General features: G+C 33.2%; 2 protein-coding genes across 3 annotated transcripts; both read left to right on the forward strand.

Annotated features, from left to right (window-relative positions):
• The first annotated feature begins 442 nt into the window (after nt 1-442).
• Nucleotides 443-24,133, forward strand: LOC124365829. 2 transcript variants are annotated; one of them, XM_046821880.1, is made up of 2 exons: nt 443-622; nt 22,521-24,133. In XM_046821880.1, the coding sequence occupies exon 2, from the start codon at nt 22,528-22,530 to the stop codon at nt 23,959-23,961; it is 1,434 nt and encodes a 477-aa protein (XP_046677836.1). In that variant the 5' UTR covers nt 443-622; nt 22,521-22,527; the 3' UTR covers nt 23,962-24,133. The 2 variants fall into 2 exon arrangements, with proteins under 2 accessions (XP_046677836.1, XP_046677834.1); XM_046821878.1 differs by lacking the exon at nt 443-622 and adding an exon at nt 20,111-20,354.
• On the forward strand, nt 619-4,216 carry LOC124365830. The gene has a single exon (XM_046821881.1). It carries the CDS (start codon nt 789-791, stop codon nt 1,743-1,745), a length of 957 nt encoding a protein of 318 aa, XP_046677837.1. The 5' UTR covers nt 619-788; the 3' UTR covers nt 1,746-4,216.
• Nucleotides 24,134-26,567: the final 2,434 nt, after the last annotated feature.

The raw sequence follows: 26,567 nt of genomic DNA on the forward strand, positions 1-26,567 counted from the left end.
CCGTGTCTTCAATCGGCCGTCATTATATAGGTTCGCGCGATCGCGGGGGTGGGGGAAGCCTTCTCCTCTCGCCGTGATCGGAAGGGGAAGCGGCGATATCCGTGCGGGCACGGACTGCCAGATAGCGTCTGGACTCATCGTCAGTTAAAATAATTATTTCGCTCCTTTTTATGATAATTCCTAAAAATCAAGTCGTTATTCGTAATATTTAAAAAATTGTCTGTTCTAATTTTTCAATTTTACTAATGAATATTTTTAATTTAAATTTAATTTTGTATGTTAAAAAAATAACATGTTACAATTATAATATATCAGCAGTAACAAAATAGAGAACATTGATTTAGGCAGTGTGGTAAATAACTAGAGCCTCCTTGCTCCTTCTTTGAAGTTTGGAAATAGAAAAAAACATAAGCGTGGCACGATCATATGAGATGTTATTCTGATGTGTCAAATAGTTGAATGTTGAGCAATTGTTTGTTTTGTTGTTACTATACTATCTAGCTTGAAAGTATACTGCTTAGATGGGAGGGTTTGTTTCTGTATTTTGGTAGAGATTGAGTAGATTGAAGATTTTATTGTGGCCGCGTTTGTTCTAAGAAGAAAACAAGAAAGTTTCATTCACGTATGTAGCATTTTTGAGTATAGTATTCTGGTAAAATAAACAAAGCCTTCTAGGTTATGTTTGTGATTAAGATTCCCACCGCTATGATGGTAGAGTACATTGGTGTTTGAATTTAGTAATTACGTTATTATTTTCTTTGTTGAAATATTATTGTGTGATGTAAAACATGCCATACTATAGAGGTGACGTTTGCAGTGCAAAAAATTGTTCAAATAATAAACAGAAGAGACCAGATTTGTCATTCTATAGGTGTCCTAAAGAGGAAATAAGGTGCAGGAAATGGGTGATTAATAGTAGACGTGAAGATTTGCTGAATAAAGATGTAGACTATTTGTATAATAATATTAGATTTTGTTCCCTTCATTTTGAAGATTCTCAGTTTTCAAATGCAGAAAAAAAGAAGTTAAATTGGAATGCAATTCCGACAATGTTTGATAACTCCAGCAAATTGGGTCCTGTAGAGATTGAAACATTACCCAAGTCACAAATAGCATGTTCTCCACGAAGACCTAAACCTATACTTGAACCTTCAAATTCTGAATCATTAGTAGAACACAGAGCTTTTATTACGTGTACTGAAACCGTGCTCAACCAAACTTCTTCATCAAGAGATGTGATTGGAACAAATGTTAATACTGAAAATGCTATGAATAGTTCTAACACTTTACTTTCTTCAGATAATGTGGCTCCATCTGTAAATGAGGAAACAGCTTCAAGTTCCATCATCAAAGTAGTGAATATGTCTAACTCTTCCTTCTCAAATACACCCACACAGCCTATAAAAATAAAACAGGGAATTGAAGCTTGTAAATTAAAAAAAGTAATAGAGAAGTTGAGGTGTTTGTGTAAGAGAAAGAACAAAGAAATTTATAAATTACGATTGAAAATTAAGAGCTTAAAAAATGTTGCATGTAACCACAAAGTTTTGGGTAAAAACAAAACAAAATCAAAACTGTATGCAACTTTGGATAGAACAACTGTAAATAAAATTTTGTCAAAATATATGAAGAAAGAAAGTGTAAAACTTATTTTAAGTCAGATTAAAATACCTACAAAGAGTAAAGAAGGTAATAGATGGGATGAAAATACAAAAATATTTGCTCAGAAAATGTTTTTTTTGTAGTTCACAAGCGTACAAGTTACTTTGTACATATTTTGAATTGCCAGGGGTACGGACCCTGCAAAGATTTACAGAAGGAAGAAATACAAACTGTTCTAATGAAGATAACATGTTGAATTTAAGAAAACAATCAAACCAGGAATAAAAATTTAAGGACTAAAATTGTGTGCTTATCGCAAATGTTCTATTACTATAACAAGTGAAGCAAATTATTGAATACTGCATAAGCTATAACAAAATATCAAAGCAATAGGTTTTGAAGAATCTGTATAAGAAGAAAAGACAAATACAATTTCAAACAGTAGCCCACTGTGATGATTATGTACTGTATAGTGATGGATTATTTAGCAATCCAACAATTCTTAATTTAAGATAGTCTAAATATAAATTCATAACCTCATTTTACAAGTGATCAAGAAACAAAATGCCTTAAAAGTGGATTATTACTACACCAAAATTCAAGTGGTTGTGTGAAGTTGTGACTGATATAATTACATTTTGTTTGGAAGTTATAATATTTTGAGTTGGAAGAGTCATGCATTTTTTTGTCAATTTGTAGCTTTAGTTTTTCAGTCTAACCGGTTTTTAGATATACATATAAAATATTTTATCATTTCTTGTTTATAGATGTATTCTGTGTTTTTTACTGTCTTGTGTGTGCTAAGGAAAGTTCTTTGTAAATATTTACTTTAGCCATTTCACACTATTTTTCAATATTTCGATTTAAAATGAGAAAATATATGTATAGGAAAGTAGTACAATATAAATAAAAGAGAGTAAATCTTAAATAATAACTTAAATTATGTCGGAATTGCCCCTGGCCATCATTGGGGGTGGTGCTACTCTGCCATTCAGGTAAAAAAAAAACATCTTCAAGATAGTAACTAAATTCAAGGTCAGATCACGTTAGTGCTCGTTTCACTGTACGCAAAGTTCGTTCAACATGATCTGACTTATAAAAGTGGCCTATACGGGAGCTAATCATCCAACACAAGAATCAAAGTAATAACATTTCAAACATAATTAAAATGAAAAAATAATAAAGAAATAATAATTATAGACACTTACAGATTATATTAAATGAAGAAGAGAATATAACTTGGTGGCTGCACTGAAAAAGTTTGAAGCCAGTCCAGCGTATATAACAACCAAACAACATTGTATCCTTAGCTAGCAGACAATGCCCGTCAAATTGTATACACAAGGAAAACGTGTTTAAAACTTCATGTCAAACTAAAAACGACAAAATGTTCACTGAGAACGCAATCGACTTCATAGAAATCCCACTAAAGGTAACAGAAAACTTGAATGTCTAATGGCTTCTACAAAAAAAAGTCTTTATTTTAAAATGTATTACACAAAGAAATCAGATTGAAACAGGAAAAAGTAACTTTTTTAATGAGATGCAAATTTGTTATAACAAGATGCACATTAGTAGAAAATATAGCACAAATGTCGAGAAAGAGGAATAAGACCAAGAGTACAGAGAAAAAACATCACCATATTGCTAGAACCTGTTGCAAATAATTCACTGACCTCTAAAATTCCTTGAACTTGTTTTCACCTGAACGTTGTTATCCCATTTAACCCCTCCATCAATGCCTATCCATCCTTAGCTTATCTCCCCCCACCCAGAAACCCTGATTCCTCTTGGTCCCCTAGATTGATGGACTATTTGAGATTTAACCTAAAATTTCAAACATGTCAATTATTGTGCTATTATGGATCGAGACTGCCTAAAAATTCTCCCTGGAAATAAAAACATATTGTAAGAAATTAAAAAAAAGTATTTCAAGATCCTCGTAGCTATGTGGCTAAAGTAAATTAAAACCAAGTTTTTATAGAATCCAGAAAGATCTAAAGTTTTTTTCTTATTTTCTTTTGCAACCAAATATTATAGACAAATAACTAGTTATTATTATTTTTCTCTTTATAAGACAAATTTCTTTTCTTTTATAATATAGGTTAACTAAGTAAACTCTTCATTTAGTCCTGCAAATAACCACATGTATTAAATATATTTTGAGTAAAACCAACTTCCTGGAAGCTGTTTAAATAAAACCGTTGCTAATCTCACAAAATAACAGAAGAATTATCATGTGCCCTATGCCTGCAATCAAGTTAGAAAAAAATTTAATGATATAGTGCCTTTATTAAAGAGGTTTTTATAAATAAGCGTTTTAAATCTTTTGTTATAAAATATTTGTATTTCTAAGATAATTAATTATTTTTTAGAAAATGTGTACTAAACAAATATAAATATATGTTACTTTTTATGTAAAATTTTCTTTTAAAATTTTCTGATAAAATAATCTGATTTTATATATTTGGTGTGTGCTATTTTTATGTAAAGTTAATATACTTATTATGATTCACTATGTATTTGGCATACTAAATGTGTTGCTACTTTTATGTTTTTGCTGTAAAAATCTGCCTTATTATTTTTATTTACAATAATAAGTACTAGCACTGTATTGGTGTACTTATTACCCTCTTACTCAAACAATAAGTTAAAGAAAGTATCTGGTACAGTAAATATAATATAACTTTATTGAATGTTTTATAACTAACTTAATTATAGATTCTAATCCATAAATTATCTTCATAGGACCAAGTGTAAAGAAGGTGGGTGGAAACAATAAATTAACTTAAAGTATATGTGCAATAATTCCTATTGTAATGAGTACTTAAGTATTAAACTATAATAAGTTTTATTTATTTTCAGCCTTATTAACAGATCTATTTATGTCAAATTAATTTATCTATCCGTATAGCAAAGTTTTTTCAAGTTGCATACAGTCAGGAGATATTCCTTGAACAATAAAGCAATAAGCTTTATTACTCCCGAAAATATTTGCAACTTGATTGCTCCATTCATCAGCAGGATCCAAAGAGTAAATGTTACTGAGGATGTCGACGACATCCTCAATATTATTTAAAAATCTGTGAATCTGTTTTCAAATTTCAATTTTAGATCCTTAATGAGTGTGTTGTATTGGCCGACGTCAAGCTCGATGTAGCTGCTGATTTCTTTTTTAAGTACAGAGTGCAAGATCGATGTTGAAAAGATCTAGTTTGCGCAAAAAGCTTTTTACTTCTGTGAGGAGCTCCCGTACAAGCTTTTCTTTGCCTTAAAGTTTAAGGTTCAGATCATTGATGTTTTTAAAAATGTCTTATAAGAAAGCAATGGAAGTTACATTTTCTGTATTGTTAATAAAACATTAATATGTGTTGTTTGATGTATGATCTATGTTAAAAATTAATGTCGTAAAGTCTTATAAAATGTGAAAAATGGTTGTAAAACACAGCCTTTGCCTAGCCATCTCACATTATTGTTTAGTGCACGAGGTGTAGGACAACGGTAGGAAAGATGATGTACGGGAAAAATCAAATAACGTACAAGGTTCAAGATGTCTTTATTAGTTATTACGCAACAACAGATTGTCATATTGAGCATCCACTTTGTCAAGAAATATTTCAAATTCACTATGATTCAGTGCTGATTTTGCATGAAAAAAGTTTATTATTTTCATGATTTCTTGCATTACTATCTCAAGATTAGAATTGAGTTTGCAACAAAGCACAGTTTGATGAATGGTACAGTGGCAGGAAATCAAATTTTCATGTCATTTTGCATTGGTTCTCAATATGTAAATCAATTGTTTTTTTTTATTCAACCATCGCTGGTGTACTGTTGGTAATTACTGATGAAAGGTTTTTTAATCTAACTCATATTTAATTAAATAAGCTATCACCACTTCGATCATAGCTTTTCCCTGGATTCTTCCTATAACGGTAAAATAACCAATCTAGCTCCTCAACCATAGTTTCTTTCATTTAATCCAAGAAACGTACAAATATAACAAATTGTGCTTTATCAGTAATGTTACACGATTCATCCATAGTCTAGGCATAATAGTCGGAATTATTTAAATGCCCTTTCACAACACAATGATTTTCTTCTGCCAAAATGTGCTCAAAATTTCTTGAGTGAGTACTCGCAGATAACAGAATCCGTCGAATAGTTTCAACAACTTTTTTTGTTATCAAAAAACAAAACATTGCCTGCCTCGAGCATGTACTCCTTAACTATGTCAGCATTGGTGAATGGTTTCATAAGCTTAGCAAGAGTCCATGATACGTAAAGAAGCCTCACCACATTATTTCTCCTGCTCAGTCATTGAACGACTCACGATTTTGAGTCGAAGATACTTAGCTTGACGAAAACTCACAATTTTAGATTTAATGCCTAGTGGAAAATTGTCGGCAAATAAATTGTGTTTTGTTTTAAAATGTTCTTTTATATTCAAACTTAACTAACACAACTGTTTGTTGACAAATAAAGCACATCGGTACTGCTTCCAGCATAATTTGGCAGAGTAAAACAATACAAATTGGTCCATTCTAGCTAAAAATGTATATTTTCGACTTCCACCTTTCTCTTTTCGGTTCCATTGTATAACATAATCAGGTACCTTAACTCGTAGCGTAGCCAGCCAAACTTATTTAGTGCACGAGGTGTAGGACGACGGTAGGAAAGATGAAGTATGGGAAAAATCAAATAACGTACTCAAGTTACATATGTAAAATATTTTGTATTGGTAACACAAAATCCGCACAAAATACATTGGAGGTTCAGATCCGGACATTTGGTAACCCATTTTGGTCACCCCTGGTATAACACATTGGTTGAGCCCACAATGCTGTACTTCCAGTGAAGAGTACTCCAGATCACTGTGTATAATGTTGTAGTGAAGAGGCTAACTATTTCAGAATCAGAATATTCTTCATTAAAAATTTCTTCAAGAAATGTAATAGTGTCATATGTACAAAATTATATTTTATGAAATACACAATAAAATGTATAACATTAAGTCCAGGTCAATTGATAAAATTCATCCATAGAGTAAATTGGATTGTCCATTAAGAGATTCTTCATTTCTTCTTTAATGTAGCACCAGTTTCTTCCCTGAGATCTTGAGGTAGGTGGTTGAGAACTTTAATACCGTCATATATTGATCTTCTTGCAAATAGAGAAGTTCGGTGAGCTGGTAGGTTGAAAAGGTTGACATGTCTCATAATATTATAGTTGTGCAAGGCAGTTCCTCGGGCAGGTTGTTTCAGAGATGCGTATTGTCCCACCTCACAGATGTATAATGCATAAACAGTCAATATGTGAAGGTTTTTAAAGTGCTCACAGCAGCTCTCCATATGATTTATATGGAGAGTTCTGCTATAGTTCTTATTGCTCTCTTTTATAATATTAGAATCCTATCCATGTTTTCTTAGAAGTACCATCCCATGCTGCAATACTATACATTATATGAGTTTCACAAAAAGCATGATAAATTATTTTACAGAAATTACAATTTATCAGGTGTGCCAATTAGCATAATTCGTTGTATTAAATATATGCCACTGTTTAATTTCTTGCATATGCAGGAAATATGGACTATCTAAGAAAGCAGTTGTCAATGGTAACTCCTAGGAAACATGCACTGTCCTCCACTTTTATCTCAGGCAAAGCTGTTTCCTCCCTTCCTCTTCTGCCAAACATGAGTTGCTTTGTTTTTTGTGCATTTATAACTAGGTCATTCTCGTGGCAGTACTGAGTGGCTAGGTTTGTTGCATTCAGTTGAAGTTGTTCAAGGTTGTCATTACCCATCACCAGGGTGGTGTCATCTGCGTACATGATGGCTATGCAACTGTCTCCTAGATAGGCTGTTAGGTCATTGACTATTAGAATGAAAAGAACTGGGCCCAAGACAGACCCCTGGGGCACCCCTCTTTTTACTGGTAAAGGCGTTTATTTATTTATTATAGTTCAAAAACCATTTTGTGGCTTTTGCCACTACACCGAGTGATTGTAGCTTGTTGAGGATAAGAGTATGACTGAGGCAATCAAAGGCTTTACTGTAGTCCAGCATTATACCTGCTGCCCTTCTGCCAGTTTCAATATTGTTGATGGTTTCCTCAACTAGACTTATTAAGGCTGTTGTTGTAGATTTTTGTTTTCTGAAACCATGCTGGTTAGGGATCATCAGCTCATTTTCTATACAATGGTCCAATAATCTTTTGAGGACTATTTTCTCTATCAATTTGGATATTGTTGAGATCACTGATATAGGTCTGTAATTATTGACTTCCATTTTGTTACCACTCTTATGTTTTGGTTTTAGCTGTAAAGGAAATTATCCTTGACAAAAGGACTTATTTATTATGTATGTCAGCGGTGTAGACAGCTCCTCACAGCAGAATTTTAAGATTTTCGATGATGTTTCGTCGAGTCCAGCTGAATGATTGGATTTAAAGGGTTTGATTACTTTCTGTACCTCATCTACTGTCATTGCATGGAGTTCTTCAAGACTGCTGTTTGTAACGGATGTTAATGTAGTTGGTCTTTGTCTTGTGTATTCATTTGTCTGATGTTTTTAGGTGTTATCTGCTACGTTTGTGAAGTATTCATTTAGGTAGTCAGCAGTTTTCTGAGGGTCTTTTAGATTTTTGTCTTCAATAAGTAATTTTAGGTCATCCTTATGGCTGGTTTATAGGTACATGGATATGTATTACAGTTAACACATTGGCTATGGCATGCGCCTTATGGCACACAGGTACAGTGAGAGTACTCCAGATCACTCTATATAATATCGAAGTGAAGGTGATAACTACGTGTATTCTAGCTACCCGGTTATTGTACCATAGGTACACACATTGGCTATTGGCATACGCCTTACGGTACAGAGATGCAGTGAGAGTACTCCAGATCACTCTGTATAATATCGAAGTGAACGTGATAACTACGTGTATTCTAGCTACCCGGTTATTGTACCATAGGTACACACATTGGCTATTGGCATACGCCTTACGGTACAGAGGTACAATGAGAGTACTCCAGATCACTCTGTATAATATCGAAGTGAACGTGATAACTACGTGTATTCTAGCTACCCGGTTATTGTACCATAGGTACACACATTGGCTATTGGCATACGCCTTACGGTACAGAGGTACAATGAGAGTACTCCAGATCACTCTATATAATATCGTAGTGAAGGTGATAACTACGTGTATTCTAGCTACCCGGTTATTGTACCATAGTTAAACACATTGGCTATTGGCATACGCCTTACGGTACAGAGATGCAGTGAGAGTACTCCAGATCACTCTGTATAATATCGAAGTGAAGGTGATAATTACGTGTATTTTAGCTACCCGGTTATTGTACCATAGTTAAACACATTGGCTATTTGCATACACCTTACGGTACAGAGGTACAGTGAAAGTACTCCAGATCACTCTGTATAATATCGAAGTGAATGTGATAACTACGTGTATTCTAGCTACCCGGTTATTGTACCATAGTTAAACACATTGGCTATTGGCATACACCTTACGGTACAGAGGTACAGTGAGAGTACTCCAGATCACTCTGTATAATATCGAAGTGAATGTGATAACTACGTGTATTCTAGCTACCCGGTTATTGTACCATAGTTAAACACATTGGCTATTGGCATACGCCTTACGGTACAGAGATGCAGTGAGAGTACTCCAGATCACTCTGTATAATATCGAAGTGAAGGTGATAACTACGTGTATTCTAGCTACCCGGTTATTGTACCATAGTTAAACACATTGGCTATTGGCATACGCCTTACGGTACAGAGGTACAGTGAGAGTACTCCAGATCACTCTGTATAATATCGTAGTGAAGGTGATAACTACGTGTATTCTAGCTACCCGGTTATTGTACCATAGTTAAACACATTGGCTATTGGCATACGCCTTACGGTACAGAGATGCAGTGAGAGTATTGCAGATCACTCTGTATAATATCGTAGTGAAGGTGATAACTACGTGTATTTTAGCTACCCGTCATTGTACAGTAGTTAAACACATTAGCTAATGACATACGCCTTACGGTACAGAGGTACAGTGAGAGTACTCCAGATCACTCTGTATAATATTCTAGTGAAGGTGATAACTACGTTTATTCTAGCTACCTGGTTATTGTACCATAGTTAAACACATTGGCTATGGCATACGCCTTACGGCACAAAGGTACAGTGAGAGTACTCCTGTCAATAAGTATAATGTCATAGTGAAGGTTTTAACTACATGTATTATGGCTGTAGCATACCCCTTACGGCACAAAGATACAGTGAGAATACTCCTGTCAATAAGTATAATGTCGTAGTGAAGGTTTTAACTACATGTATTATGGCTGTAGCATACCCCTTACGGCACAAAGTACAGTACAGTGAGAGTACTCCTGTCAATAAGTATAATGTCATAGTGAAGGTTTTAACTACATGTATTATGGCTGTAGCATACCCCTTACGGCACAAAGATACAGTGAGAATACTCCTGTCAATAAGTATAATGTCGTAGTGAAGGTTTTAACTACATGTATTATGGCTGTAGCATACCCATTACGGCACAAAGATACAGTGAGAGTACTCCAGATCAATAAGTATAATGTCATAGTGAAGGTTTTAACTACATGTATTATGGCTGTAGCATACGCCTTACGGCACAGAGATACAGTAATAGTACTCCAGATCAATAAGTGTAATGTCATAGTGAAGGTTTTAACTACATGTATTATGGCTGTAGCATACGCCTTACGGCACAAAGATACAGTGAGAGTACTCCTGTAAATAAGTGTAATGTCATAGTGAAGGTTTTAACTACATGTATTATGGCTGTAGCGTACGCCTTACGGCACAGAGATACAGTAAGAGTACCTTAGTGAAATCATTTTATGATGTAATATAAAGGAGTCCTATGGTAATTTTGAAACATACATAGATATATTTGAGGAATATATTATTTCAAGATTTGTACACTATTGTTCATAAGCTAGCAGTTTTTACTTGACAGGAACACTAACATCTATTACACCTAGTTGCTGATCTTTCCCATTTGCAATCAAAAATCAGAAAACATGAATGTTCTCAGTCACACTTAAACTCAGTTTTGGAATTTAATATTTTGGGCAAGTTAGACATTCGACAGCAGCTAGACTGTGCTTACAGGGAAAATATTAAAAAGCACAACAAACAGGTTACTAAAAATCGTTATGTGCTTTCCAAACTAATTGATTGTATTAATTTTTGTGGGGGGTTTGAGTTAGCACTCAGAGGCCATCGTGAGCAAGATGATTCTTCAAATCCTGGCGTTTTTAGGGGACTAGTAAATTTCTCAGCAGAATTTGATGCTTCATTGAAAGAACATCTGGACAATGCAACAGTGTTTAAAGGTACATCTAAAAGTATCCAAAACGAATTGCTTGATTGCATGCTTGCCGTTTGCCAGGACAACATAAAACAAGAGATAAAAACTACTAGGTTTTTATCGTTGATCGCTGATGAAACTACTGACATTTCATCAACATTTCAATTAGTCATAGTTTTCCGCTATGTCTTGCCTGATGGCCAACCTGTAGAACGATTTTGGCAGTTTGTTCAACCCACTGGTCACGATGCTGACTCAATAGCTAGATGTATTAAAAGTGCAATACAAAGTGTTGTAGACGATCCAAGCAAACTTATATCACAAAGCTATGATGGCGCTAGTGTAATGAGTGGACATCATGCAGGGGTACAGACTCTTGTTAAGCAAATGTATCCCCACGCATTTTATATTCATTGCTATGCACACCAACTGAATTTGGTAGTTGGACAGGCTACAAGCCAAAACCAACAAGTGAGAATTTTTTTTTCAAATTTGAGTGATTTGACCAACTTCTTTAGCAATTCTCCACAAAGAGTTGCAGTTTTAGACACAATGGTTGGCAGAAGAATCCCTCGTGCTTCCGCAACTAGATGGAACTTCAAGAGCCGTACAGTCAACACTGTGTATGAATACAGAGAAGATTTAATTGCTTGCATGGAGGAAATAGAGGCCTCATCACATCAAGCAATCACTATCACCAAAGCAGGGGCAATCAGACGTATGTTAGAGGATCCCAACTTTATATTTTGGCTCGCAGTGTTCCATAAAATCATGCCCCATGTTGACATTTTGTATAATCAACTACAGCTTACATACACCGATGCTGTGCGAACAAAGAAAAATGTCGAAACATTTATTGAATGCGTCGAAAAAGAAAGGCAAAACATGGATAGTGTCAAAATTGATGTTGATCAACTACCTATGCCTGTGAAAAGAGCCCGACGTGATGAAAATATTCATGTGACGAGGACAATTGCCGCAAAAGAGGTGTGTGATGTTATTTCCAATCAAATAAAAGAGAGATACTCTTTTTTGACACACCATTTAGCGGTTTCTCTGTTTGATTCAAAAAAGTTCACGCACTATGAGAAAACGTTTCCCATTCAACTTTTGGAAGAAACAGTGCAGGTGTATTCATTTTTAGACAAAGAACGATTGAAAACAGAACTTTCAGTGATCTACAAACGAAAAGATTTTCAAGTCATGAATGGGACTGTGCCATTGTTACAGTTTGTTATTGAGAATGGCTTACAGACTTCATTTTCAGAAACTCACAAAACTTTTAACCAATGTTTCTACCATCCCTATGACTACTGCGGAGGCGGAACGGTGCTTTTCGACCTTAAAACGCATCAAGACATTTTTGAGAAGTACCATGGGGCAAGAAAGACTAACAGCATTGGCTATGTTGTCTGTGGAAAAGGGTATGATCAGGAGTATACCTAACTTTAATGAGCGTGTAATCGATGTTTTTGCTAGGCAAAAAGAAAGAAGGATGGACTTCAACTTTAAAAACTGTACATGAACTAATCATCTTACAAAGAGTGTTTTTGGAGAAAAACTGTGTATAAAATGCTGAACTATGATTTCATGAAACATTTAGTTAATTTTCAATTAGCCTATTTAACCTATTTTCACAGTTACTTATAACCTTACATTTTTCTTTGTATCAATAAAAATAAGATTGTATTCACATTCTCTTTCTTTTATTTGCATTTTCATAAACATTTTGTTAGCCAAATAAACCAATAAATCAGTTATATTTGCTAATTACTTTCTGGGCTATAAGCAATTATTAAAATGCAAGTAGTCAAATTCGTTGCAAATTTTAAGGAGTTTCTTTTTACGAATTATTCATTCCACAGCACGAAATAACTCACAGTCTTGTACACTTTTTACAAACAAATCAATTTGGTGTTATAAAGAGCCTAAAAGGACTGAAATATTTTGTTTACTATTATATTGAGACGATAACTATGTTGGCGACGTAAGTTAATTATCTAATCCTACTGTTATTTTCTTGTGTGCACCCCCGTGACCACTTATCAGGAGCCGCCACTGCACCTAGTACAATTACATCTATATTATTTACAATTAGGTTACATCTCTAAAAGAGACATTTGTCTGTATTGCGCTCCACCCGGCTTATTGTCTTTGTTTGTATCCTTGGCTTTCATTTTGGAAAAGTATACATATCTGTAAGTCTGTCATAATACAGTGCAATTTCTTGCTGTCTAATCTCTGTTTGCTATTTTATTCCATTTCCCCTTCGTTTAGTATAGGAATAATGTCAATTTGTATAAACCTAATCAGTGTTGTATCTCTCATCAGTGCAAAACAGACTCGCTGCTCTCTCAGTGCTATTTCTTCCAAGTATGACGTATATGTTAGTGGTGGTGATATGCTTTCGGCAGTGCTGTGTTTGAACAGTTTTTTATTGAAATGAAAAGAGAGAAAATTTGGCAAAATAAAGTGGAAAAATTGACAAAACAATGATTAAATGTTAAGAAAACAGCTAACTGAAGAAAAAAAGCTTAAAACATTATTGGAAGAAAACAAAATATAAGAAACCAAACGTAAAAAAATTAGAAAATCTATTCTCAGAATTAATGATTGACCACAGAAAACTAATCAAGATAACAAAACTACTAGAATATGGTATGATAGAAAATCGCTATCATACCAGATAGTACCCATATAGAATCCCACCCCAGGGAATCAGAAAAAACCCTCAGTGAAGTATCTGGGAAAAGTAAATATTTAAACAGGAAATCCTTAAATGAATGACCCAACCTTCCCTCGATCTCTCTTACAAATAGATTCATGTTTTACCAAGCCTACAAACTAAAGAACCTGTATATAAAAACAATACAAAATTAAACGATAGCCCAATAAATAAAAACCAAGCCAAAGAAACAAAATCTCATATATTTCATTCTAAAAAAAACAACATAAAGAAACAACAAAAAATAGCTTTAACCCAAAACAATTCAAATTTTTGCGGACAGCCATGGTAAAGGTCAAATCAACTCCAGATACCGAAGTCTTTGTAAAATGTCTTCCCTGAAGCTCCACTAAATTATATATTGTAGAACACTGGTGCATCTGTGCTGAATAGTTTTCCTCAGTTTCTTCGTCCTTTCACAGATTTAAGACACCAAAAAAATTAAGAATGTGGTGCTGAAAGAGGTAAGAAGGACACTTCATTATTCAAGTTAGAAGTACTTATTTTTAAGAAAATGGTACTTAATTGTAAAAAACCTTAGTTGAATAAAAAAAATCCTAAACATTTGAAAATTTCAAAAATCTTGAATAATGAATAAGTTTGTTCTCCTTGCTACTTCACTATAATATTCAAGGTGTAAAAAACAAGTTTGATGATCTAAAATTTTGTTTACAGTAATCCTAATATCCATATAATTTGTTTAATGAGCACAATTTAAATATATGAAAAACAAGTTTTTAAAATATACTCTCAGATTACAATTTGGTTGACGGCTGTATCAGAGATGAATCTCTGACAAACAATTTTTAGACCTGATCTTGCTGTTTAAATATTTTTGAAGCATCTTTCATTGAAATTACAGCCTTAAAGTGCATTGCTATAACTATATACAGAATACCAGGATAAAATACAAATTTATTTTTTCATAAAAAATCACACTTCACAAACATTAGAGACGGAATAAAGCAAAAAACTTACTAATACCATCTGACTTTAATATAGATATTTTGAAAAACTATACTCATTCACAAACCTTTCAGAATGTGTAGCACGGTTTGGATTTTACATTGGTAACTTTGAATTTTCAAGAATAACTAGAAACTCTGCTAGCTGTATTGACAATATTCGAAATATTTCAAACTATGAATAGTATATAATATCGAATACGGATATCTCAATGTCAGATCACAATGTTCTCTTAATCTCATTACCACAAAAGTGCTATTTAACTAAAAGTAAGAACAAGACAGAATTTATGATGAAGTTAATCACCTGGAATTTTTAGTTTTACTGGAATTAACAGTTGAAATCAAAAACTTTCAATATTGCAGTTCTTTTGACATAAACTATAACCTTTTTCCGTACAAACGTTTGCTGTGTATGAATGAATATTTTCCCTTAAATTGCATGAATTCAAAGAAATGTAATAAATAAACTTAATTGGGTAACTAAAGGTAAAAAAAATGATTGCTGGTAAAAAAGGAACATTACACAAATTGACAAAATGAAGTAATGTTGAACATTTTTTTAAACTATGTTCAAAATTATAAAAATATTTTTAAGAGTGTTGTTAAGTTGGCAAATAAGTATAAGTCATCTTTTATCAAACGGTAAATTTATTTGTAACTCGACAATAAATTGAAAGCGACTTGGCTGGTTGTAAAAAGAAATTGGTAGTAAGAACAATGATAAGATTAACTTCATAATCATAATCATAATTTTTATTGCCATTGATCACATTTTACATATAATGAAATAGGCATAGTCATGTATTAATAATAATAGACATAATAGAGAAAATAGAATAAAATATTTTTAAAATTAGACATGTAAAATTTTACAGTACAGTTTTACAATTGTGGTTTTACAATGTGTGAGTTTAATTACTACTCTGGTACTATTTATTTATTCAGAATCAAAATTCTACATCCACATCATGATTTAGAAAATCCTCTAGATTATAAAATGGATTTTGTTGTAACCAATGTAATACCTTACTCTTAAACACCCCAGTTGAGGCAGTCCAAGCTGTTACATTAAGTTTATTAAAGAAAACAATGCTGTTCACCATGTGAGATGAACCTGTTTTGGCGAGCCTGTGCTGGGGTATATCAAGTTTATCACGATTTCTAGTATTATACAAATGCAAATCTTGTCTAAGTGTGAATGAGCGCAGATTAGTTTTTACATATAATAATAGATGGAAGATGTATAGGTTTATAATTGTGAGAATTTTTAAATCTGTACTTTTGGAGTTGGAGAAATTTGATACAACATTTACTACCTGGTCCGTAGTAACGGTTTGCCAATAAAAAGTGTTAGGAGGGACTGGATTATTTCTTAGAAGGTCAGAGGATAAAACGTTAGTGGATGGGATGCTGTTTGAAAGTTCAGAGACAGAATTTAGGAAAAAGTTGTTTAATTCTGTTGGTTCGAGTGTAAATGTGTGTTGTGTACTGGAATTACTTTCTTGCTTGATGATATCCCAGGCGGCTTTACATTTATTAGGGGCTTTTTCTATGTATCTTTCACATGCTCGTCTCTTGGCATGCTTTTAAATTATTTCTATAATTTCCTTTACATTGACGGTAGGTCCTATAAGCTAATTTCCAACCCTCTGAGCTATTGTTTCTTAAATTTTTATAAATATTGTATAAATTAAGCATATAATTTCTCTCTTTTGCTAAACTCTGGTTGTACCATTGCACTTTTTTAATTGTATCTTTACTTTTTTTACTAATAGGTGGAGAACAGTAATGCCAAAGATTTATATAGCATTTTAAAAAGTTGTTACATAGTTCTTCGACTGTTATTTTATCACAGTTAAAGTCATCAACCATTTCCCAGTTTTTAAAAGATCAATAAATAAATTAATTTCATTTTCTGACTGCTTGCGTACAAATGTTTTATTGCCTGCATTAATATTTGAAGATTTATGGTGATATTAGAATAAACCTCTAGCACATGAGAGTTATGGTCATCAAAACATCCTTCAAAAGACTTAATTGTATACAAATTCTCTGTCAAATTAACTAAGATATTGTCTATACAAGATGTACAGTGTGTGGGAACCTGAACAGTACATTTTAAATTTAGTGACTTAAGTAAGTTGGAAAAGGTTATAGCTTTATTATTCCCTAACCCTAAAACCATTTCAATATTAAAATCTGAAACAGTTATCAGTGTATCATTACTTGATACATGTTTTATTGCCTGTTCAAATTTTTGGAAAAATTTATCAATATTACCTTGAGGTGATCTGTACAAACTAACAATAACAATATTTTGTTCCACCAATTTTATACAGCAAATTTTACAATCTACTTCACTGCTAAATTTTTCAAACTGTACTACTTTATATTTAATTTTTGGTCTGATAAAAATCCCTGTACCCCCATTTTTTTTTTTACTCCTACACTAAAAGCTAGCTGACACAAATTCCTGTGGTGTGTACAGATCTACCTCATCAGAAAGCAACCAGTGTTCAGAAATACAAATAATATCAATATTTTCAATGTTGCAAAATTGTTCTAATTCCAAAAGTTTATTTCTAATGTTTTGTATATTGAGTTGAAGGATTTTTAAAGGTTTTTTTACAGTTGTGTTGTCTATTATTCTAAAAAAACTGGGGTCATTAAAATTAAGGTTACATTTGTTGGAGTTTAAATTTCGTATAAGTGATCTTTGTTGTGTTACCTATAGTTGAACATTAGTATTATTTTTAGGGCAATCATGCAAAGACAAACTTTCCTCCTGGACACTATTTTCTTGGGTAGCACTTTCGATAACAGAATGACCATTTTCACACTGCACACCCAGAGAGGGCAGCAGGTGGTTGGAGCTCAACACTGGTAGTGGGGGTATAGGTGTCAGATCTTATTGACTGGTCCTCCTGCCGAGTTTCTTGTACTGCTATGCTGTGCTCTTGGAGTTGGAGTTGAGCAGCTGCTATCAGGTCCCTTAGTAGCCTAACAAATTCATTGTGAGTTAGTCCACTCCAGAGCTTCCGTCTTGCTGTTTGATCATAGGACACTACGTACACTTTTGCTCCTGTGGCTTTCTGAAACTTAGCTATATTTTCTACAAAGTGATGTGGCTGGATTAAGTCTCTTAACACAGCCCATTGCAGAGCACACAAATATTTTTAAGTTCTTGGTTTGAAAGTCCAATTCTATTTGACGGAAAGCTTTATTATAGTCTTCCTTAGTTGGTTTGCCCCAGTACACCTCCTTATTCACCAAGATGTACACAGATGGGCCATTGTTGATTTTCTGGTGTGCTAAGTTTTTGTAGATGAGGTCAGATTCACATGGGCGGCCAAATCTATCACGAAATTTAACCGCCACACCTGCCGACATATGGAAGTCACGGGACACAGTATGTGCCAAGCCAACTGTTGTATTATTCTTGTATTGTTCAAAGATTTTACTCATATTGTCTTCAACAACAGTAATAGCAGTCTCAAGAACAGAAGATCGACTAGCAGATACATCTTTTGTAGTAAGAACTGTTTTTTTTTTCAAATGACCTTTATTGGTATGTAGCAATTTAGAGACCAATTCTGCTATTCTGCCTTTTCCTTTTTTGTTAAAGTGGATTCTATCAGAAGCATAAAGATGTTTGGGAAGAAGATGAAGAGGGAGAAGTTTTAGATTTGGGAGTTTTACTACTATTTCTTCAATTTTTGAATTAACAGTGGAAATTTTGAGGTCAAGGTTTGGCTGGTCATATTTGATGGGTATTGTGCTCAGAATTAGATTAGTATGTTGTGTATTATTTATCAACTTGTCAATACCGTCAGTGAGCCTATTTATGTTTGTGTTCTGGATATTGTTTGTACCAGCAATGATCAGAAGGTGGTCGTTGTGTGTAAGTTTTCCTGCCAGCTGCTCTACATCCTCAGTGACTTTATCATGTTTAGCTCCAGGTCTTACAAAGGAGCAAACATTAACTGAGGATTTTTGTTCAACGAGATTGCCAAGATATTTACCATGGCTATCAGCAAGTATGATGAGTTTAGATTTATTTACTGATTCCCTTCTTTCTTGAACTTTAGGTGGTTGTCTCTGAACTTGAAATGTATTGCAGTGATTAGGTTTGGTTATAGATGAACCTAAAGGCTGTAATGGGTTTAGAGTATGTTGTTTTATTGTTGGAGGGTAACAATTTAGACATTTAAGATGATTTTTGATTCAGACTCTAACTTGGTGATTCTCTCTGCTAATAACTTATTGTCATTTTCAAGAGCTTCAATTACTCCCAAAAGAGTTAAATTGTCTGTTTTATATTTATTTAACTCTGTCTTTAAGATTTGGGTGTGAAAATCATCATCATTATTATTTGTTTTTAATTCAGCTAGGGTTTTCCCCAAAGAGATACTTTTATCTGTGACAGCATGAAGTTGGTAATCTAGATCAAGATCGATCATAGTATTCACAGAAGCATCCATCGAAGTTTGAAAAATAGTGCTTGTTTGTGCCTCTAGAACTGAGGGCGTATTTAAACTAACATCCATTTTCTCCGTTTGAACTAAGTTTTTGTTAGTATGAGAAGTTTTATCTTTGCTGGACTCAATATCCTTTTTGCTTGCAATAGGAGTTGTGTGTCTAGGAGACCCCTTATCTTTAGTATGAGGTAAAGATTTTGTCTTTTGTTTTGAGATAGAAGGATTTTCTTTTTGTATGTTTAAAGTGTTGAGCATTGGGCATTTATTATAGATAGAGTTGTTGGGCTAGATAATGTAGGTTTCCGTTCCCACTCGTTTTTAATTTCAGCCAGAGCTTTATCATAAAGTTTTTGATTTTGATTTAGATATTTTTTCAACCGGGTACTTAAGTCTATTGTTGTAATAGTGACACAAGTCATTTTTGTTAACATTTGCAGTTTTATCTGAAGCAAAAAATTTAACTTTGTACTTTGTGACATTTTTATAAGTTTCACTATCTACATGTATTATTTTTCCAGGCCAATGAGGGTAACCCTTCACTTTGGCAAAGACTAAATTTCCAACTGAAAACTCACTATTTTCTATAACTCTATTTAATGGAGAATTCATTGCCAGTATGTGGAGTTAACTCAATAACTTAAAAATTATATTTTACCAATTATATCAAATACAGTTATAAGTTATAGTATTAATTTTAGTATAGTTGTAGTATTAATGTTCAGTTAATTATATAAAATATGTAATATTCTTCAATAATATTTTCTCCTTTTATAAAATATATGTACAAGCAAAGTTAATTAGTAAAAATGTAACTGGTGATAATATTGTCAGAAAGTAATTTAATAATGAACCTGTTTATATGTTCAAGGTCAATGTCATATGGGTTTGATTGTTGTCACCTGTCTATGGCCAGATGAGTCAGAGTGATCAGTTGTAAAATAAATAGATTAAATCACTAATTGAATAATATTGGCAATCAGCTGTTTTGGCAAGTTTTAGCTTGATGTTGGCAGAATAACCAGTTATAGCTGAATAAAGTAGTTCTATTTTATTTATTCAATTGTATTTATTTAATTTATTTTATAGTCAGTAAAAATTTCTCAAAATGAATAACTCTTCATGACAGTTGCTCTATACAAAACATCCACTCCCTGCAAGTTCAATATATGTGCTCAAACAAAACATATGTTACAGAGCGTACAATGTAAGTACACTTTTAATTGTAAATAATTACTTTAAAAAATTTGTTAAAAACATAGACTTATAGATTTTTTACTAGTAAAATACTGTACTTTTCAAAATTAAATCACAACACATAACAACTTGTACTTTAAATTAATAAATTTCATTAAAACCACAGCGGCTTAAAAACTACAAAACACTTTAAAATGGCCCCTTAAAAGACATAGGCAGCAAGTGGTCTGGTCTCCCCCCAAATGTTCAATTGTTATTTTAGTAAACGGTTAGTATTATTTAAGTAATTCAATATTACTGAGATGTACTGCTGAAAGATTGTTCTCAACAAAGAAACAGGTCAAGAACTTTTTAAGGAAAATACGGAACATTACTCTCTGTCCACTGCAGGAAAATATCAGTTGTCTGGAACTCCCCAAAATATTTTTGTAGCTACCTTCTTGCAATATATGCTCTTTCACCTCATAACATAGCAGTCAGTCAAATTTTCTCTGAAAACATAGTAAGTTAAATGCTGAGTACTCCAATGTTTTCTGATACTCGCTTGCACTTAAAACTCTGATTAATTTGTTTTAAGTTATCAAAAATAAAGTGCTAGAAACCAAATGTGTGTGCATAGGGTGCATAATGGTATAAATTATATATTTGTATAACTAGTGTGTATGTCAACACTTGGAAGAATATTATGTGTCTTTAGTTAAACATATTTATGTAGAATAATTATCAACACACTAGCAGTTACCCGCGGCTTTGCACACAATTTTCTGTTGAAAAACTGGACAATGTATCTATGTATTCTTTTTCTATGACATAATAAACAGTCTAGAGATAATCAATAGTCACTCAAAGCTATTCCAATCTCCTGATCCAATTTAGATTTAAGTTTAAAGAACACAGGTTTGGGATCCTGAAGTCATAAAGTGAAACAGTTTTTATAAGATTATTACTTCCACCCCACATTTCCATGATAATTTATTGAAGTTCTTCGGTGGCTTTAGTAACAATAAGAGTTAGCCTTTTTATCCCAATGACGAAAGTGTATTGTACAACTAAAAAGTTGCTGCGGTCAATATGGGTCTTGTTCTTGTCGTTTAAATTTACCCCTGGTGTTTTGGCATAATAAATCGCCCGCTATTATCTTTTTATTTTCATTAGCAATGTAAACAGATGTTTCAGAAAGTTAGTTGAATTATAGCTGTCAACCGCTGTTTAGTGCCAGTTTAATTTAAATTATGAAACGTTATTACGTTTCGTTATTATCATAACATTCGAATGTAAACAAACTAATTTTTCAATTTGAATTTGACTTTATTTGATGTAATGAATGTGTTATGGGTGGTAAAAAAGCACTCTAAATGTTAATTCTGACCAAAAGGTATACCTGTTCCAAATTTCAGCACAATCCGCACAGCAGTTTCAGCGTGATTCGAGGATAAACATCCAAATATCCTAACATTCAAACCTTTGCATTTATAATATTAGTGGGATAACAAAGTTTGATTATGTTATGAAACAGACCTAACTGGTGTGATACTAATGTAGAAGTTAATTTTCTGAGTACATCACAAGTTTTGTGGTCATATGAAGAAAAATGTTTTAGTCTTTAACACCAATGACTTTTCTATCAGAGCTTCCTCTAAACAGATAGTTAAACGGGGTGAATAAAAAGTCAGGACACTCCCTTTATTTCTTTTTAAAGTTTATATAAGGAGATATCCTTTGTTAACTTTACCAAAGAAAATTCATGTAAATGTAGACTTCATTAAAATTTTGACGACCTATTATTTTGGAAAGGATAGCGATATCTGATTTTCACCATTCTATAAGTTTGTTTATGCTCTTCACAACGAGGGATCACTTCAGAGGGATTTACATTTGAAATTTTTTAGTTACCCCCAAAGTCCTGAATTTTTGGGAGACATACATATTAAAAATCATCAAATGAAACTTTCATCCAGATCCACATAGAACCACTACCCGAAGGATATCTCCTTATATAAACTTTAGAAACAAATAGAGGGGGTCCTGACTTTTTATTCGCTCTGAATACTCTGCTCTACTCATCCAAGAGTGAATGATCTCTTGTAAACCTAGATTAAATTATGTTGTTTCCTTCCAAATTGCCATTTCATTTAGTTTATGAAGATGTTATTCATTTCAGAATTTTTACTTGCAGGTGCAGAATGGAGTGGTTACCCCTAGAGATGGTGCGGTTGATTGCTGAGAATTTGACAGCCAAGGATTTATCAGCGTGCATTGCCGTCAGTGTCAGCTGGAGAAACATCTTCAACCAGGACAGTCTGTGGAAGCCACACTGTAACATAAGTATTGCTGATTATCTGGAGACTGCGGAGTGTCAAGTGCAGCCAGGATTCGTATCCCCAGTCATGGAGAACAAAACGTTAAGTCCAATCTGTCACTGGAGAATGTGCTTCATGCGTGAGAACCACCTGTTCAAGAACTGGAGAGAGATTAGATACGTAGTAAATAAAGTAGATATTAAGTGCTCTTCCACCTTTTTTTATACGTTTATTTCTCATGATTATGTCATAGAGTTTACTAGTACGAGAGCGATGTTGTGGGATGTGAGAAACAATCCTGTTTACTTAAGAGATCCTTTTTGTTTACCGTTTGACTTTATCGTGAATTGGTGTGGGATGATCAGTGATAACATTTTTTGTGTTGTCCAAGGTCGGTGTGTGCAAGTGTACCACTTCAACACTATTTTTGATGATAAGTGGGATCTAAAGCATATGTTCTTTGTCAACGAAGATGAGATGCTGTCACGTAGTGACAGTGAGATGAGCAGACTTTGGTTACTTCTGAGGCACATGTTGATTATAGGAAATATTTTAGTGGGTTGTGACGACGAAGATGGGGATAGGGGCGTCTTACATGTCTGGAATATTGAAGAGGGAAAGAAATTAAGAAGAATCGATTGTACAATGATATCTGACTCGCACACCAAGATACACAGATTAGTCAAATCTGAAAAGTTGTCATTAGATTTTGTAATAATTCTTGAAACGGAATTAATTCAACAAATTAGATACTCTTTAAAAGGGTATAGTCTAAAAGAGTTAGACTTTTCCAAGTTCAATGCAAGCCATGACATGTCATTATACTTGACTGAGGGTAGTTTTGATTGTGTTTTACAAGACAGATTCGTTGCCATCACTTTCTGTGGTTTCATATATGTGTACAATTATTTAACATCACAGTTGGTTGCTACATCCGCACCAACTCACTCATTGTCTGCTCATTATAATTTCAATGTTTTTTCAATTGGTGATAGAATTTTGTTCAGTGAAGACCGAAAGTTAAATATGATTTTCAATACAAATACATTACTAATTACATCATTAATAGTGAATAATGAACCTGAGGAATGTGTTTTTGTAAAATCACTAAGCAGCAACCTTTTTATTACTCGAAATGGGATGAAATTTAGTTTATGGGAAATGGGAAGACATATAAGGTTTGACAGTGTAACATGTTTGAACTCTTTAGCACTTTTTCCTAATTGTTTTTCTTATTTTGAGGTCAATAAGTCCTGTACTAAGTTAGCTCTTAATGATTTTTCTAAAAACTATTTCATAATTGCTAGTTTTTGGTAATCCAAAACTTAGACACAGCTTATTGTGTCACAAAATGTAGCTTTATCATACAAACGAGAAATCAGTGTACTTTGTTCAAAATTGTGTTTAGCTACCAAAAATAGTAGGAATTATTTTATAATATTTAGTTAATAATTGTGTGAAGCCAATAAACTGACTTTTCAACATACAACATTTATGTTTATTTGATTTATCCATTCACTTAGGTATATAATGAAGAGGTATTTCGATGATAAACATAATGTATTTGTTTTAACATTGTTACATCAATTAGTCATTTTGAAATGTTATTAATCTTGTGTTATTCGTATTATAGAATTGAACATGCTTAGCCTCACCAAGTTCTCTGCATGATGTTTACTAAATTTAAGGGTTGTGTTAGCTAAGGAGTAAAGTTTATTAGTATACGACAATCAGATAATAAATATGGTAAGAGTTGAACTATAAATCCTATGATATATGGTTATACAGAATATGGTCTTCTTTTAACCTGTATAGTTATAAATACAAAATTATTGGCTGAGCGTTAGCTAAACTTTTGGAAAACTTTTTCATATGTCATATCTGCATGATATCTTTAGACCTAGTTGAGCTTGAAATTTGGCACAAAGCATAATTTCTATATAGGCAACTTCCAGTTGTAAAGCATATTCCAGTAGTGCATATTCCCCCATAGATTTAGCTGAAAATTAGTGAAACCTGTTTCTAAAGATATTTTGAGAACAGATTGATCTATAGACTTGAAATGCTATAGAAAAAGTCCTTTTCACGTACGTAAAATGGAGCTGATGATGGTGCGGGCCCCTTTTTGGGCCTTTGCTGAGTGTTAATGAAGCGTAATTGGCCGCAGGAAATCTAGAGAATGATTTGATCTTTAAATTTAGCCATCTATCACTTGGTGTTAGAAAGATTTTTGTTATATCCGTTGTTTATCTTCTGACAGATATCTCAAAATCAAATTAAACTATGCGCAAGAAAATTCATTTGTACATAGGTAACACATAGATAGTTTGATGATGGTGATGTCCCTCATTTTAATTGTGTGATATTCAATGAAGCCTTCCATTCAGAGTGCTGAAAGAGATTTTGTTCTGTCTGTCCGCAAATCTCGAGAAAAAATTGAGCTATAGACCTACAACTTTCACTTCTACATAGGAAAGATGGATTTTGATTGTGATGCATATCCTTTCCTGTGATTTGGTTTCCTGATAACAAAGCCTATCATACAGGGTGATTACAAGAACAAATTAAACAATAGATTTTAAATTTTAGATCGTAGCTGAAATCCAATAGCAGACTCACCTTTCAATTTTAAATTTCCGACAAGAAAGGTCCAGTCACATTTTGTCGTATCTCTAATGGTTAAGCCACAAAAGGCCCTCAAATTCAAAACTTTGGTTAAATAAAAAAAATTAAACTACGGTCTACTTTTCACTTCCTGGCAAACCAAATTTACATGTCTCCTAATTTTGCTAACGCACAACTTAATTTTTCTACAAAATCGATTAATTATTTTTACATACCATACATCATTTGGCTGAGCGTCAGCGAAGCATTACGAATCTCACAATTCTCAAGAACGGATACAGTTGTAAACACAAAACTTGGAAATCTCATGTCCTAATTCAATATAACCTAATTCCTCTTATCCCCAAACTTGCCAATACCTGAAATGGGGCCTGGGGGCATTGCCCCCAGTGAGCCGAACAAGTAAATATATGCATACAAGTCTCAGAAACCTAATTTGAAGTGTCAACTTTTGTCTGTTTAGATTCATTTTCTATCTAAGGTATTTCAAGTGCCATACTTGAGTTTTGACTTGTGTCCCAATCAAGAAATATATACCAACAGAAACGAACTTTGATTAAAAAGCGTTCTTCTTGGCTCCTTTAATTTATTTTCTGTCTATGATTTTTCAAGTGCCATTGTGATGGTTTGCTATTTTGTTCCAATAATGAAAATATATAACATACGCACAATTGAAAAGTTACTATGGTACAAAAATATCAGGTACAACCTATTAAATTCACTTCCACTCTAATTTATTCTGCAGTTGAGTTTGTTGCACTGACCAAGAAAATAAACATATATGTGGGTTTTGGAATCTAACTTAAAGTTCTTTTCTCTTCTTTCTTTGATTAAAATATTGATGTATTATACCTAGGAAACTGTCCTAGTTCATAACGAAGCCGGCAGTGAAAACCGTATCAAAAGTCGTTGAGTAGTTTTGAAAATATTGATGCACAAACAGTCTAACACAAAAGGGGACTTCAATTTATGCTACGTATTGATGATGTTAACACTTTGGCTATCAATGTCTGATAATGTGAGAGTCATCATTCAACACTACTTCTGTACCCTTCAATATTCGACTTGTTACTACAATTTTCTTATACCATTACACTGTTATTATTTATCTATATTTAAGGAGAGGGGTTGCACCCGTGTTAAGTTTTTAAGTGTTTAAACTCTGTAGTATTATCATGAAAGAAACATTAGCAGCTTGAGAACTCGTCATCTCTTCTCATATATTTCTTCACAAGACCTTGACACTGTTAGTCTTTTTCTCACTTTGTTTTCAAAATAATTCTAATTTAGTTGTAGTT

Source organism: Homalodisca vitripennis, chromosome 7, assembly GCF_021130785.1.
Source record: "Homalodisca vitripennis isolate AUS2020 chromosome 7, UT_GWSS_2.1, whole genome shotgun sequence".
Classification (NCBI taxonomy): Eukaryota; Metazoa; Arthropoda; class Insecta; order Hemiptera; family Cicadellidae; genus Homalodisca; species Homalodisca vitripennis.

What these genes read in the sequence shown, in the direction of transcription:
- LOC124365830 (XM_046821881.1), top strand. Translation starts at nt 789, where the DNA reads ATGCCATACTATAGAGGTGACGTTTGCAGTGCAAAAAATTGTTCAAAT.
- LOC124365829 (XM_046821878.1), top strand. Translation starts at nt 20,317, where the DNA reads ATGTGCTCAAACAAAACATATGTTACAGAGCGTACAAT. An exon ending in TATGTTACAGAGCGTACAAT is followed by an intron (nt 20,355 to 22,520) that starts GTAAGTACACTT and finishes TTTTACTTGCAG; the next exon opens with GTGCAGAATGGAGTGGTTAC.